At 49.2% G+C, this 17,011-nt stretch overlaps 1 protein-coding gene across 1 annotated transcript in view; it reads right to left on the bottom strand.

Annotated features, from left to right (window-relative positions):
• LOC147108986 (serine/threonine-protein kinase Nek9-like) overlaps window positions 1–17,011 on the bottom strand; it is a 92,679-nt gene that overhangs the window by 33,482 nt on the left and 42,186 nt on the right. Inside the window, exons 5-7 of the mRNA XM_086004160.1 lie at window positions 4,952–5,096; window positions 3,997–4,197; window positions 3,195–3,241 (exon numbers count right to left, since the gene is read on the bottom strand). Coding sequence (XP_085860286.1) covers window positions 3,195–3,241; window positions 3,997–4,197; window positions 4,952–5,096 — 393 coding nt within the window. The remainder of the gene's footprint in view (window positions 1–3,194; window positions 3,242–3,996; window positions 4,198–4,951; window positions 5,097–17,011) is intronic.

The following is a 17,011-nucleotide window of genomic DNA, read 5'->3' as shown; positions in this document are numbered from 1 at the left end:
TAACACCGAATGGTACTCGGCAAAACTGGTACAGCTTTCTACCAGCTTCAAAGGCCGTATATGGTTTGTCCCTCTTAGCGATAGGAATCTGATGATAAGCACTCTTTAGGTCAATAGTGCTAAAAACCTTATATTGAGATACTTTATTGATAAGCTCATCAATCTTAGGCAGGGGGTACGCATCTAATTGAGTATACCTGTTAATAGTTTGAGAGTAGTCTATCACCATTCGCTTCTTATGTCTCTCATTAGTGGTGACAACTACTTGTGCCCGCCAGGGCGAAAAACTAGGTTCAATGATTCCTTCCAATAAAAGATGTTGAACTTCAGAATTAATAAATTCTTTATCCTGACTGCTATACCTTCTTGACTTGGTAGCAATTGGCTTACAGTCCGGCATCAAATTGGAAAAAAGTGATAATGGAGAAATGAATAAAGAAGTTAATCCACAAATAGACAAAGGTGGCTTAGTTCCTCCGAAAGAAAGACTGAGGGACTCATGTAATTGAAGCGCATCATGACCAATCAAAATGTCCGCACAGAGATTAGGCAGAACGGATAGGCGTATATCAGTATACGTATTACCTAGGAGAATTAATTTCACAAGGCAACAACCAGCTACTTGTGAGGTGAGAGTCGTCTGAGCCATACACACCTGATAGGAAGCAGGCGAAATTTTCAAACGCTTCTCCCTCACAAACTGAAGACTTATAAAGCTCTCAGTACTGCCCGTATCTATAAGGGCCTTCACTTCTAACCCATTAACTTGGGCCATAACTATAGCTTTGTTTAGGCCATGGGAAAAGGCGGCAGAAACTGATGCAATAAACGCCCTATCTAAAGGCTGAATGGTCGCAGAGGAGGCAACCGATTTGCAAACACGTGCATAATGACCTCCCTTGCCGCATTTACTACACACAGCCTCCCGGGCAGGGCACTTCAGACGGGGGTGCCGGGCGTTCCCGCAAAAATAACACTTCTGAATCCTAGAGGCAACAGCTGCCGAAGTAGAAACTGTTTCGGAATCTGGTAAACCACTCCTATTAAATCCACGTGACTCCCTTTCATCCGGAACTGCCGAAACCACGGTCGCAGGCCGATCAAAAAGAGCATAAGAATCCGAACTTCTCTGAGCCAAATCCAATGTAGAGGCTTGCTCAAAAGCACTCTTAAGATCCAAGGTCTTATTTTCTAATATCCGCTGACGAATTGATCTAGACAGTAATCCATTAATAAATGCATCCCGTACCGACTCTTCCTCATGTTCTTCTGCAGACACGGCCTTATAATTACAGTTAGCACCAAGGCGCCGGAGTGCTTGTAAATAAGCATCCAAGGATTCTCCCGCCTGCTGCCTACGGGCAGATAAAAGGTGACGTGCAAATACCTCATTTTTGGGTTCAACAAAAAAAATTTCCAACGTAGCAATAGCCAATTCATAAGTTTCACAGTCCAAAATATACTTATACACATCCGGAGCAATGTAGTTGATTAGTATATCCAACTTATTCAGAGATTGCTGATCCAACACGCCCAAAAAGTTTTTAAATGTACGATACCAATGTTTCCATTGATCATCCACTCCTGCAGAATTAGGGTCAGCATTAAATCGTTCCGGTCGAAGATATCGTTCCATTATAGCAAAAGGTTAATAAATTGAAATAAAGAGTAGCTTGCCTTTCAAAAGCTAGGCTTTATTAACCTTAAAAAACCAGCAGTACATGTTAAGCACCCAGTCTCAACCAAGCTGTAGAGAACTGAATTTAAGATGGCCACCACAGGTCACATGGAATCAACTAACCAATAAGTTTACAGCATATATCTCAAGGCAGGAAAACAGGCAACCAATTACAATGCTTCTTATAAAACAAGAATAATCACCACCCCCCCCCCCGCCATTAAGCAGGAAACCCCCCCCATTAACCAGGACCTGACCCCCCCCCATTAACCAGAACCCGCCCCCCATTAACCAGTACCCGCCCCCATTAACCAGGACCCGCCCCCATTAACCAGGACTTGCCCCCATTAACCAGGGAAACCCCATTAACCAGGACCCGACCCCCCCATTAACCAGGGACCCCCCCCATTAACCAGAGACCCCTCCATTAACCAGGACCCGACCCCCCCATTAACCAGCGGCCCGCCCCCATTAACCAGCGGCCCGTCCCCATTAACCAGCGGCCCGCCCCCATTAACCAGCGGCCCGCCCCCATTAACCAGCGGCCCGCCCCCATCAACCAGGGACCCGCCCCCATCAACCAGGGACCCGCCCCCATCAACCAGGGACCCGCCCCCATCAACCAGGGACCCGCCCCCATCAACCAGGGACCCGCCCCCATCAACCAGTACCCCCCCCATCAACCAGCGACCCGCCCCCATCAACCAGCGACCCGCCCCCATCAACCAGGGTCCCGCCCCCATCAACCAGCGACCCGCCCCCATCAACCAGGGACCCGCCCCCATCAACCAGGGACCCGCCCCCATCACCCAGGGACCCGCCCCCATCACCCAGGGACCCGCCCCCATCACCCAGGGACCCGCCCCCATCACCCAGGGACCCGCCCCCATCACCCAGGGACCCGCCCCCATCACCCAGGGACCCGCCCCCATCACCCAGGGACCCGCCCCCATCAACCAGGGACCCGCCCCCATCAACCAGGGACCCGCCCCCATCAACCAGGGACCCGCCCCCATCAACCAGGGACCCGCCCCCATCAACCAGGACCCGCCCCCATCAACCAGGACCCGCCCCCATCAACCAGGACCCGCCCCCATCAACCAGGACCAGCCCCCCCATCAACCAGGACCCGCCCCCCCCCCATCAACCAGGACCCGCCCCCCCCATCAACCAGGACCCGCCCCCCCCATCAACCAGGGCCCGCCCCCCCCATCAACCAGGGCCCGCCCCCCCCCATCAACCAGGGCCCTCCCCCATTAACCAGGACCCCACCATTAACCAGGACCAGCCCCCATTAACCAGGACCAGCCCCCATTAACCAGGACCCCCCCCATTAACCAGACCAGCCCCCATTAACCAGGGAGCACCCCCATGAACCAGGAACCCGCCCCCCTACATTCCCCTCCCCGCCACCTCTCCACTGCCCCTCCCTCCCCTCTCCCGCCGCTCTCCTCCCCTCCCCTTTCCCTTACCCCGCCTTGACTCCCCCCTCCCCCCGCTGATTGTGAGGACTCACGCGCTGTGGGTACAAGTAATCCTCCTCCGAATCCAGCCCAAGGCGCCCTGTAACCAACAAACAAGATTGAGTTGAAGAGCAGAAGCCTGGTTTCAAACAACGGCTCCCACTCACCTCGTGAACTACAAGTGAAACCGTGAGTCAACACCAGGTCCAAATCCTCAATCACAAGGGCTGGAATTGATGTTTCAGCTGTACAGAGCTGGTCAGACCCCATCCGCAGTAACTGTGATCAGTTCTGGGCCCTGCACCTCAGGAAGGATATCTTGGTCTTTGACGGGGGGGCAGCGCAGATTCACCAGAATGATATGGGGCTAAATGGGTTAAATGATGCGGACAGGTTGCACAGACTAGGCTTGTAGTGCCGTGAATGTAGAAGATTAAGGGGTGATGTAACTGAGGTGCCTAAAATGTTAAATGGATTTAATAGGGTAGATAGAGATAAACTATTTCCTCAGTTGGGGGGGGGGGGGGGGGGGGGGTGGGGAGTCCAGAACAAGGGGCATAACCTTAAAGTTAGAGCCAGGCCGTTCAGGGGTGATGTCAGGAAGCACTTCTTCACACAGAGGGTGCTGGAAATCTAGAACTCTCGCCCTCAAAAAGCTGTGCAGCTTTCAAGACCGAGATCGATAGATGGAGTTAATATACAGATCAGCCATAATCTGCTTGAATAGTGGAACAGACTCAAGGGACTGAATGGCCTCCTCCTGTTCCTATGTTCCAAATATCAAACCCACACCCCCTGCCCCCGCCCTCTCACCCGGAGTACAAAGCCGCACCCCACCCCCGCCCAGGTACTCACCGTGCTCTCCGCAGCCCCAAGCAAACACCTCTTTGTTCCTTGTCAGTGCGACAATGTGATTGTCCCCACAGGAAACCTGCTGGACAGCGTGATCGAGCGAGAACTCCACCAGCACCGGCTCCAGCACCTCCTGCCCATACTGACCATCACACCCGATACATCCATAGTAATCCGAGCCAAATGCATACAGGTGGCCCTCGTCTACAGAGAGAACACAAGGTAAGGGTCAGGACAGGGGTCATGGCTACTGAGCATCAGAATACAAGTCTCCACAACACTCGCTGCACAGTAAAGCTCCCTCTACACTGCCCTGTCAAACACTCCCAGGGCAGGTACAGCACGGGTTAGATACAGAGTAAAGCTCCCTCTACACTGCCCTGTCAAACACTCCCAGGGCAGGTACAGCACGGGTTAGATACAGAGTAAAGCTCCCTCTACACTGTCCCATCAAACACTCCCAGGGCAGGTACAGCACGGGTTAGATACAGAGTAAAGCTCCCTCTACACTGTCCCATCAAACACGCCCAGGACAGATACAGCACGGGGTTAGATACAGAGTAAAGCTCCCTCTACACTGTCCCATCAAACACTCCCAGGGCAGGTACAGCACGGGTTAGATACAGAGTAAAGCTCCCTCTACACTGCCCTGTCAAACGCTCCCAGGGCAGGTACAGCACGGGTTAGATACAGAGTAAAGCTCCCTCTACACTGTCCCATCAAACGCTCCCAGGGCAGGTACAGCACGGGTTAGATACAGAGTAAAGCTCCCTCTACACTGTCCCATCAAACACTCCCAGGGCAGGTACAGCACGGGTTAGATACAGAGTAAAGCTCCCTCTGCACTGCCCCAGACCCAGGGAGTGACGTCTATCTCTGAGCATGCTGCGATGAGACGTGTTACGAGGATGATCTGGTGCTGATCCCACAGTCCTGCTCCTCGCTGCTGCTGACTCACCAGTAATGCATGCGGTGAACTCGTCTCCACAGGCCGCCTGGTGGATGGCCTTCCCCTGCAGTTTCTCCACCCACTTGGGCTGGCGATACGAGGCCCGGTCACCATGACCCAGCTGCCCGACCATCTTCGTCCCACCCTGAACATTCTGCAGGAACAAGAGCCAAAAACAAGGAAAGACTTGCATTTCTATAGCGCCTTTCACCACCTCAGGATGTCCCAAAGCGCTTTAGACCAATGAAGTATTTTTTTATTTTATTTATTTATTTTTTTTTTTTTTTAATAAAAAGTGTAGTCACTGTTGTAATGTAGGAAATGAGGCAGCCAATTTGTGCACAGCAAGCTCCCAAAAACAGCAATCACTGGATAATCTGTTTAAGTGATGTCGATTCAGGGATAAATATTGGCCAGGACACCGGGGAGAACTCCCCTGGTCTCAAAGAAAAAGACTTGCATTTCTATAGTGCCTCTCACAGCCACAGGACATCTCAAAGAGCTTTAAAGCCAATGAAGTATTTTGGAGTGTAATCACTGTTGTAATGTGGGAAACGCGGCAGCCAATTTGCACACAGAAAGATCCCACAAACAGCAATGTGATAATGACCAGATAATCTGTTTTTAGTGATGTTGATTGAAGGATAAATATTGGCCAGGACACCAGGGAGAACTCCCCTGCTCTCCTTCGAAACAGTGCCATGGGATCTTGTACATTCACCTGAGAGAGCAGATGGGTCTTCGGTTTAATGTCTCATCCGAAAGACAGCACCTTTGACAGTGCGGCACTGGGAGCGTCAGCCTAGGTTTATGTGCTCAAGTCTCTGGAATGGGGCTTGAACCCACAACCTTCTGACTCCGAGGCGACTGTGCTGCCCAGAGTCACAGCTGACAACCTGTCTTCTTCGAAACAGTGCCATGGGATCTTTTACATCCAACTGAGAGAGCAGACGGAGCCTTGGTTTAACGTCTCATCCGAAAGACGGCACCTCTGAAGTGCAGCGCTCCCTCAGTACTGCCCCTCCGACAGTGCAGCTCTCCCTCAGTACTGCCCCTCCGACAGTGCAGTGCTCCCTCAGTACTGCCCCTCCGACAGTGCAGCTCTCCCTCAGTACTGCCCCTCCGACAGTACTGCCCCTCACACAGTGCGGCGCTCCCTCAGCACTGCCCCTCCGACAGTGCAGCTCTCCCTCAGTACTGCCCCTCCGACAGTGCAGTGCTCCCTCAGTACTGCCCCTCCAACAGTACTGCCCCTCACACAGTGCGGCGCTCCCTCAGCACTGCCCCTCCGACAGTGCAGCTCTCCCTCAGTACTGCCCCTCCGACAGTGCAGCTCTCCCTCAGTACTGCCCCTCCGACAGTGCAGCGCTCCCTCAGTACTGCCCCTCCGACAGTACTGCCCCTCACACAGTGCGGCGCTCCCTCAGCACTGCCCCTCCGACAGTGCAGCTCTCCCTCAGTACTGCCCCTCCGACAGTGCAGCGCTCCCTCAGTACTGCCCCTCCGACAGTGCAGCGCTCCCTCAGTACTGCCCCTCCAACAGTGCAGCCCTCCCTCAGTACTGCCCCTCTGACAGTACTGCCCCTCACACAGTGCGGCGCTCCCTCAGCACTGCCCCTCCGACAGTGCAGCGCTCCCTCAGGACTGCCCCTCCGACAGTGTGGCGCTCTCTAATATCCCTTAATTCCCTTAATATTCAAAAATCTATTGATCTCTGTCTTGAATATACTCAACGACTGAGCCTCCACAGCCCTCTGGGGCAGAGAATTCCAAAGATTCACCACCCTCTTAGCGAAGAAATTTCTCCTCATCTCAATCCTAAATGACTGTGACCCCTGGTTCTAGACTCCCCAGCCAGGGGAAACATCCTCCCTGCATCTACCCTGTCAAGCCCTGTAAGAATTTTATACATTTCAATGAGATCACCTCTCATTCTTTAAACTCTAGAGAATATAGGCCGAGTCTACTCAATCGCTCCACCCCAGGAATCAGTTTGGTGAACCTTCGTTGCACTCCCTCTATGGCAAGTATATCCTTCCTTAGGAGACTTTAGCAAGGCTTTTGATAAGGTTCCACATGGCAGACTGGTCACGAAGTTAAAAGCCCATGGGATCCAGGGCAAAGTGTCAAGTTGGATTCAAAACTGGCTCGGAGACGGGAAGCAGTGGGTAATGGTTGATGGGTGTTTTTGTGACTGGAAGGCTGTTTCCAGTGGGGTTCCGCAGGGCTCAGTACTGGGTCCCTTGCTTTTTGTGGTATATATCAATGATCTTGACTTGAATATAGGGGGTATGATTAAGAAGTTTGCAGATGATACTAAAATCGGCTGTGTGGTTGATACTGAAGAAGGAAGCTGTAGACTGCAGGGAGATATCAATAAATTGGTCAGGTGGGCAGAACAGTGGCAAATGGAATTCAATCCGGAGAAGTCTGAGGTAATGCATTTGGGGAGGGCTAACAAGGAAAGGGAATACACATTAAATGGTAGGACACTGAGTAATGTAGAGGAACAAAGGGACCTTGGAGTGCATGTCCACAGATCCCTGAAGGTAGCGGGCCAGGTAGATAAGGTGGTTAAGAAGGCATACGGAATGCTTGCCTTTATTAGCCGTGGCATAGAATACAAGAGCAGAGGGGTTATGCTTCAACTGTATAAAACACTAGTTAGGCCTCAGCTAGAGTACTGCATGCAGTTCTGGTCACCACATTACAGGAAAGATGTGATTGCACTAGAGAGGGTACAGAGGAGATTTACAAGGATGTTGCCGGGAGCAGAGAATCTTAGCTATGAGGAAAGACTGGATAGGCTGGGTCTGTTTTCCTTGGAACAGAGGAGGCTGAGGGGAGACTTCATTGAGGTGTATAAAATTGAGGGGCACAGATAAAGTGGATAGAAAGGATCTATTTCCCTTAGCAGAGGCAGCAGCAGGAGCAGCGGCAGAATTCGAGAGTGACGTCACAGTACAGAAAGTGACGCCGGCGCAGGGGAAGAAGCCGATTGGTCAGTAGTGGGTGAGTGCTTTTTTTCCTTCAATTTTAAGTTTATTTCCTTTAAGGTAGTTCGGGAGAGCGAGAATCCGAGAGTTTAAATTTGAGGTAAGAGTTTTTTAATTAAAAGTATGGCAGGGGACCTCAGTCCCGTGCGTTGCACGGCCTGCAGCATGTGGGAATTCCAAGACGCTTCTTGCAGTCAGGATGACCACATGTGCAGTAAGTGCCAACAGTTTGGCCAACCTGAGATCCGGTTTTCAGAGCTCGAGTGTCAGCTGGAGGCACTGCGGTGTATCTGCGAGGCTGAGAGTTACGTGGATAGCACGTTTTTAAACATGGTCACCCCGCAGCTTAAGAAAGTGCAGTCAGAGACGGAATGGGTGACCATGAAGAAAGTGCAGTCAGAGACGGAATGGGTGACCATTAAGAAAGTGCAGTCAGAGACGGAATGGGTGACCATTAAGAAAGTGCAGTCAGAGATGGAATGGGTGACCATGAAGAAAGTGCAGTCAGAGATGGAATGGGTGACCATGAAGAAAGTGCAGTCAGAGATGGAATGGGTGACCATGAAGAAAGTGCAGTCAGAGACGGAATGGGTGACCATTAAGAAAGTGCAGTCAGAGACGGAATGGGTGACCATTAAGAAAGTGCAGTCAGAGACGGAATGGGTGACCATGAAAAAAGTGCAGTCAGAGATGGAATGGGTGACCATGAAGAAAGTGCAGTCAGAGATGGAATGGGTGACCATGAAGAAAGTGCAGTCAGAGATGGAATGGGTGACCATTAAGAAAGTGCAGTCAGAGACGGAATGGGTGACCATGAAAAAAGTGCAGTCAGAGATGGAATGGGTGACCATGAAGAAAGTGCAGTCAGAGACGGAATGGGTGACCATGAAGAAAGTGCAGTCAGAGACGGAATGGGTGACCATTAAGAAAGTGCAGTCAGAGACGGAATGGGTGACCATGAAGAAAGTGCAGTCAGAGATGGAATGGGTGACCATGAAGAAAGTGCAGTCAGAGACGGAATGGGTGACCATTAAGAAAGTGCAGTCAGAGACGGAATGGGTGACCATTAAGAAAGTGCAGTCAGAGATGGAATGGGTGACCATGAAGAAAGTGCAGTCAGAGACGGAATGGGTGACCATGAAAAAAGTGCAGTCAGAGATGGAATGGGTGACCATGAAGAAAGTGCAGTCAGAGATGGAATGGGTGACCATGAAGAAAGTGCAGTCAGAGATGGAATGGGTGACCATTAAGAAAGTGCAGTCAGAGACGGAATGGGTGACCATTAAGAAAGTGCAGTCAGAGATGGAATGGGTGACCATTAAGAAAGTGCAGTCAGAGATGGAATGGGTGACCATTAAGAAAGTGCAGTCAGAGATGGAATGGGTGACCATGAAGAAAGTGCAGTCAGAGATGGAATGGGTGACCATGAAAAAAGTGCAGTCAGAGATGGAATGGGTGACCATGAAGAAAGTGCAGTCAGAGATGGAATGGGTGACCATTAAGAAAGTGCAGTCAGAGACGGAATGGGTGACCATTAAGAAAGTGCAGTCAGAGATGGAATGGGTGACCATGAAGAAAGTGCAGTCAGAGATGGAATGGGTGACCATTAAGAAAGTGCAGTCAAAGACGGAATGGGTGACCATTAAGAAAGTGCAGTCAGAGATGGAATGGGTGACCATTAAGAAAGTGCAGTCAGAGACGGAATGGGTGACCATTAAGAAAGTGCAGTCAGAGATGGAATGGGTGACCATTAAGAAAGTGCAGTCAGAGACGGAATGGGTGACCATTAAGAAAGTGCAGTCAGAGATGGAATGGGTGACCATTAAGAAAGTGCAGTCAGAGACGGAATGGGTGACCATTAAGAAAGTGCAGTCAAAGACGGAATGGGTGACCACCAGTCAGAAGAAGGGGAGCAAGGCAGGTAGACCGGAAAGCCCCAGAGTGCATCTCACTCAACAACCATTTTTCTGTGTTGGAAAACGGTGAAAGTGACGGTTCCTCTGGGGAGTGCAGCCAGAGCCAAGTTCACGGCACTGTGGGTGGCTCAGCTGCATAAGGGGGGAGGAGTAAGAGTGGAAGGGCAATAGTGGTAGGAGACTCAATAGTGAGGGGTGCAGACAGGCGTTTCTGTGGCCGTAGACGTGACTCCAGGATGGTTTGTTGCCTCCCTGGTGCCAGGGTCAAGGATGTCACTGAGTGGCTGCAGGGCATTCTGAAGGGGGAGGGTGAACAGTCAGAGGTCGTGGTTCACATTGGGACCAATGACATGGGTAGAAAGAGGGATGAGGTCCTGCAACAAGAATTTAGGGAGCTAGGTAGCAGATTAAAGAGCAGGACCTCGAAGGTTGTAATCTCTGGATTACTCCCGGTGCCACGTGCTAGTGAGTATAGAAATAGGAGGATAGAGCAGATGAATGCGTGACTAAAGAGTTGGTGCAGGAGGGAGGGCTTTAGTTTCCTGGATCACTGGGTCTGTTTCTGGGGAAGGTGGGACCTGTACAAGTCGTACAGGTTGCACCTGAACCGGAACGGGACCAACATCCTTGCGCGGAGGTTTGCTAGTGCTGTTGGGGGGGGGGGGGTTAAACTAACTTGGCAGGGGGATGGGATACGGAGTGGAGCTATAGAAGGGGGTGATGCACAGCCAAATATAGAGGAAAAAACAAGTCAGTCTGGAAGGCAGAGCAAATATGTAACGGCACAAGGGAGTAGGGCAAGGCTGGATGGCATTTATTTTAATGCAAGGTGTCTTGCGAGTAAGGCAGATGAATTGAAGGTGTTGATGAACACATGGGAGTATGATATTGTTGCTATCACGGAGACATGGTTGAGGGAGGGGCAGGACTGGCAGCTCAATATTCTGGGGTATAGAATCTTCAGGCGAGACAGAGGGGGGTGTAAAAGAGGAGGGGGTGTCGCAATATTAATCAAGGAGTCAATTACTGCTGTAAGGAGGGATGATATCATAGCAGGTTCCTCTAATGAGGCCATATGGGTAGAACTTAAAAACAAAAAGGGGCAAGCACTTTGCTGGGAGTGTACTATAGGCCCCCAAACAGTCAGGGGGAGATAGAGGAACAGATATGTAGGCAAATCTCAGAGAAGTGTAGAAATAATAGGGTAATAATAGTAGGGGATTTCAACTTCCCCAATATTAACTGGGATAGTCAGAGTGTGAAAGGCTTAGAGGGTGCAGAATTATTAAAGTGCATCCAGGAGAGGTTTTTGAGCCAGCATGTAGAAAGTCCTACAAGAGAGGGGGCGGTACTGGACCTAATTCTAGGGAATGTAGCCGGGCAAGTGGTAGAAGTGTCAGTAGGAGAGCATTTTGGTGACAGTGACCATAATTCGGTGAGTCATGGAAAAGGACAAAGATGGACCGGAAATAAAGGGTCTAAAGTGGGGGAAGGCCGATTTTAATATAAGGCAGGATTTGGCCAAAGTGGACTGGGATCAGCTACTTGTAGGAAAATCCACATCAGAGCAGTGGGAGTCTTTCAGAAAGGAAATAGAGAGAGTACAATGGCAACATGTTCCCATAATGGTCAAGGGTGGGACCAACAAACCCAGGGAACCCTGGATGTCAAGGGATATACAAGAATAGATTAGGAAAAAAAGGGAGACTTTTGGCAGATACAAAGGACTAAAAACAGTGGAAGCCCTAGAGGAGTATAGGATATGCAGAGGGGTACTTAAAAAAGAAATTAGGAGAGCGAAGAGGGGGCATGAAAAAACAGTGGCGGGCAAAATAAAGGAAAATCCCAAGGTGTTTTTATAAGTATATTAAGGGCAAGAGGATAACCAGGGAAAGAGTAGGGCCCATTAGGGACCAAAGTGGCAATCTGTGTGCAGAGCCAGAAGATGTAGGTGAGGTTTTAAATGAATATTTTGCATGTGTTCACTATGGAGAAGGACGATGTAGGCATAGAAATCAGGCAAGGTGATTGTGAAATAACAACAGAAAATGCTGGAAAAACTCAGCAGGCCAGGCAACATCCGTGGAGAGAAAAAAGAGTCAACGTTTCGGGTCAAACCTTTGTCAAGACTGGAAAGGCACAGGAAATGAAATAGATTAAAAGGCCTATACTTGAACAAATTAGTATTGACAGGGAGGAGGTACCAGCGGTTTTAATGGGCTTAAATGTGGATAAATCCCCAGGCCCAGACGAGATGTATCCCAGGCTGCTGTGTGAGGCAAGGGAGGAGATTGCAAGGGCTCTGACACAAATTTTCAGATCCCCTCTGGCCACAGGGGAGGTGCCAGAGGACTGGAGGACAGCTAACGTAGTACCATTATTCAAGATGGGTAGTAGGGATAAACCAGGGAATTACAGGCCAGTGAGCCTAACATCAGTGGTAGGAAAATTATTGGAAAAAATTGTGAGGGACAGGATTAGTCTCCACTTGGAGAGGCAAGGCTTAATCAAGGGATAGTCAGCATGGCTTTGTCAGGGGGAGATCATGTCTAACCAATTTGTTTGAATTTTTCAAGGAGGTGACTAGGTGTGTGGATGAGGGTAGTGCAGTTGATGTAGTCGACATGGACTTCAGTAAGGCTTTTGACAAAGTCCCGCATGGGAGACTGGTCAAGAAGGTAAGAGCCCATGGGATCCAGGGCAATTTGGCACATTGGATCCAAAATTGGCTTAGTGGCTGGAAACATAGAAAATAGGAGCAGGAGTAGGCCATTCGGCCCCTCGAGCCTGCTCCGCCATTCAATGAGATCATGGCTGATCATCCAAACTCAGTACCCTGTCCCTGCCTTCTCCCCATATCCCTTTAGCCATAAGAAATATATCTAACTCCTTCTTGAATATATTTAATGAATTGGCCTCAACTGCCTTCTGTGGTAGAGAATTCCACAGGTTCACCACTCTCTGGGTGAAGAAATTCCTCCTCATCTCTGTCCTAAATGGCTTACCCCTTATCTTTAGACTGTGACCCCTGGTTCTGGACTGCCCCGCCATCGGGAACATCCTTCCTGCATCTAGTCTGTCTAGTCCTGTTAGAATTTTATAAGTTTCAATGAGATCCCCTCTCATTCTTCTAAACTCCAGCAAGTATAAGCCCAATCGACCCAATCTCTCCTCATACGTCATTCCTGCCATCCCAGGTATCAGCCTGGTGAATCTTTGCTGCACTCCCTCCATGACAAGAACATCCTTCCTCAGAGAAGGCAACCAAAACTGCACACAATACTCAAGGTGTGGTCTCACCAAGGCCCTGTACAACTGCAGCAAGACATCCTTGCTCCTGTACTCGAATTCTCTCGCTATGAAGGCCAATATACCATTTGCCTTCTTAACCGCCTGCTGCACCTGCATGCTTACCTTCAGCGACTGGTGCACAAGGACACCCAGGTCTCGTTGCACTTCCCCTTCTCCCAATCTATTGCCATTCAGATAATAATCTGCCTTCCTGTTTTTGCCACCAAAGTGGATAACCTCGCATTTATCCACATTATACTGCATCTGCCCAATCACCCAACCTGTCCAAATCATACTGGAGTTTCTCGGCATCCTCCTCGCAGCACACACGCCCACCCAGCTTTGTGTCGTCTGCAAACTTGGAGATATTACATCTAGTTCCCTCGTCTAGATCATTAATATATATTGTGAACAGCTGGGGTCCTAACACCCATCCCTGCGGTACCCCACTAGTCAGTGCCTGCCACTCGGAAAAAGGCCCGTTTATTCCAACTCTTTGCTTTCTGTCTGCCAACCAGTTCTCTATCCCAAGTCAGTACCTTGCCCCCAATCCCTTGTGCTTTAACTTTACACACTAATCTCTTATGCGGGACCTTATCGAAAGCCTTCTGAAAGTCTAAATACACCACATCCACTGGTTCTCCCTTATCTATTCTATCAGTTACATCCTCAAAAAATTCCAGTAGATTAGTCAAGCACGATTTACCTTTTGTTGACTTTGTCCGATCCTGTCACTGTTTTCCAAGTGCTCTGCTATTACATCTTTTATAATGGACTCTAGCATTTTCCCCACTACCAACGTCAGACTTACCGGTCTATAATTCTCCGTTTTCTCTCTGCCACCTTTTTTGAATAGTGGGGTAACATTAGCTACCTTTCAATCCATGGGAACTGTTCTAGAGTTTATAGAATTTTGGAAGATGACCAGCAATGCATCTACTATTTCTAGGGCCACTTCCTTAAGTACCCTAGGATGTAGATTATCAGGCCCTGGGGATTTATCGGCCTTCAATCCCGTCAATTTCCCTAACACCATTTCCCTACAAATATTGATTTCATTCAGTTCCTCCCTCTCATTAGACCCTATGTTCCCCGACATCTCTGGGAGGTTTTGTGTCCTCCTTTGTGACGACAGAACCAAAGTATGCATTTAATTGGCCCGCCATTTCTTTGTTCCCCATTATAAATTCCCCTGATTCTGACTGCAAGGGACCTACGCTTGACTTCACCAATCTTTTTCTCTTCACATATCTATAGAAGCTTTTACAGTCAGTTTTTATGTTCCCTGCAAGCTTACTCTCATACTCTATTTTCTCCCTCTTAATTAATCCCTTGGTCCTCCTTTGCTGAATCCTAAACTGCTCCCAATCCTCAGGTTTGCTGCTTTTTCTGGCCAATTTATATGTCCTCTCCTTGGATCTTATGCTATCCCTAATTTCCCTTGTTAGCCACGGTTGAGTCACCATTTTTGTTGTATTTTTATGCCAAGCAGGGATGAACAAATTCTGCAGTTCATCCATGCGATCTTTAAATGTTTGCCATTGCCTATCCACCGTCAACCCTTTAAGTAACGTTCCCCAATCCATCCTACCCAACTCGCGCCTCATACCATCGTAGTTTCCTTTATTTAAATTCAGGACCCTAGTCTCTGAGTCAAATACTTCACTCTTCATCTAAATGAAGAATTCTAACATATTATGATCTCTCCGCCCCAAGGGGCCTCGCACAACAAGATTGCTAATTAATCCTTTCTCATTACATAATACCCAGTCTAAGATGGCCTGATCTCTAGTTGGTTCCTCGACATATTGGTCCAGGAAACCATCCCGTATACACTCCAGGAATTCCTCCTCCACAGTATTGTTACTAATTTGGTTAGCCCAATCTATATGTAGATTAAAGTCACCCATGATAACTGCTGTGCCCTTATTGCACGCGTCTCTAATTTCCCATTTAATGCCATCCCCAACCTTAGCATTACTGTCTGGGGGTCTGTATACAACTCCCACTAACGTTTTCTGCCCCTTGGTATTTCTCAGCTCTACCCATACAGATTCCACATCATCAGAGCTAATATCCTTCCTTACTATTGTGCTAATCTCCTCTTTAACCAGCAATGCTACCCCACCTCCTTTTCGCCTGTCTTTCCTGAATATTGAATACCCCTGGATGTTGAGTTCCCAGCCTTGGTCACCTGGAGCCGTGTTTCCGTAATCCCAATCATATCATATCCGTAGGCAGAGGGTAATGGTCGAAGGTTGTTTTTGTGACTGGAAGCCTGTGTCCAGTGGTGTACCGCAGGGATCGGTGCTGGGTCCCTTGCTGTTTATAGTGTACATTAATGATTTAGATATGAATGTAGGAGGCATGATCAGTAAGTTCGCAGATGACACGAAAATTGGTAGAGTGGTAAATAGCGAGGAGGGAAGCCTCAGGCTACAGGACGATATAGATGGGTTGGTCGGATGGGCAGAACAGTGGCAAATGGAATTTAACCCTGAAAAGTGTGATGTGGTGCATTTTGGGAGGACTAACAAGGCAAGGGAATACACAATGAATGGTAGGACTCTAGGAAGGACAGAGGATCAGAGGGACCTTGGTGTGCATGTACATAGATCCCTGAAGTTAACAGGACAGGTAGATAAGGTGGATAAGAAGGCATATGGGATACTTGCCTTCATTAGCCAAGGCATAGAATATAAGAGCAGGGAGGTTATGATGGAGCTGTACAAAACGCTAGTTAGGCCACAGCTGGAATACTGTGTGCCGTTCTGGTCACCACACTATAGGAAGGATGTGATTGCATTAGAGAGGGTGCAGAGGAGATTCACCAGGATGTTACCTGGGCTGGAGCGTTTCAGCTATGAAGAGAGGCTGGACAGGCTGGGGTTGTTTTCCTTAGAGCAGAGAAGGCTGAGGGGGGACCTGATTGAGGTGTACAAAATTATGAGGGGCATAGATAGGGTAGATAGAAAGGAACTTTTCCCCTTAGTAGAGGGGTCAATAACCAGGGGGCATAATTTCAAAGTAAGGGGCAGGAGGTCTAGAGGGGATTTGAGGAAAAAATTTTCACCCAGAGGGTGGTTGGAATCTGGAACTCACTGCCTGAAAGGGTGGTAGAGGCAGGAACCCTCACAACATTCAAGAAGCATTTAGATGGGCACCTGAAATGCCATTGCATACAAGGCTACGGACCAAGTGCTGGAAAATGGGATTGGAATAGACAGGGCTTGATGGCCGGCGCGGACACGATGGGCCGAAGGGCCTCTTTCTGTGCTGTATAACTCTATGCCTCTATGACAGAGGGGTCAAAATCCAAGGGGCACAGATTTAAAGTAATTGGGGGAAGGTTTAGAGGGGATTTGAGGGGAAATTTCTTCACCTAGAGGGTTGTGGGGGTCTGGAACTCACTGCCTGAAAGGGTGGTAGAGGCAGGAACCCTAACCACATTTAAAAAGTACTTGGATGTGCACTTGGGATGCTCTAACCTGCAGGGCTACGGACCAAGAGCTGGGAAGTGGGATTAGGCTGGATAGCTCTTTGTTGGCCGGCGCGGACACGATGGGCCGAAATGGCCTCCTTCCGTGCTGTAACTTTCTATGATTCTATGAGACCAAAACTGTCCACAATACTCCAGGTGTGGTCTCACCAGGGCCCTATATAATTGCAGTAAGACAGCTTTACTCTTTAGGAAAGATGTGAAGGATTTGAGAGGGGACAGAAGAGATTTACTAGAATGGTGCCAGGGATGAGAACATAACATAAGAAATAGGAGCAGGAGTCGGCCATTTGGCCCCTCGAGCCTGCTCCGCCATTCAATAAGATCATGGCTGATCTTCTACCTCATCTCCACTTTCCTGCACTAT

This window comes from Somniosus microcephalus, chromosome 12 (genome assembly GCF_052327205.1).
Source record: "Somniosus microcephalus isolate GS21.2 chromosome 12, FLI_Smic_1.0, whole genome shotgun sequence".
Classification (NCBI taxonomy): domain Eukaryota; kingdom Metazoa; phylum Chordata; class Chondrichthyes; order Squaliformes; family Somniosidae; genus Somniosus; species Somniosus microcephalus.
Note: the sequence above shows the minus strand (reverse complement) of the source record. Positions and strands in the feature narration are given on the sequence as shown.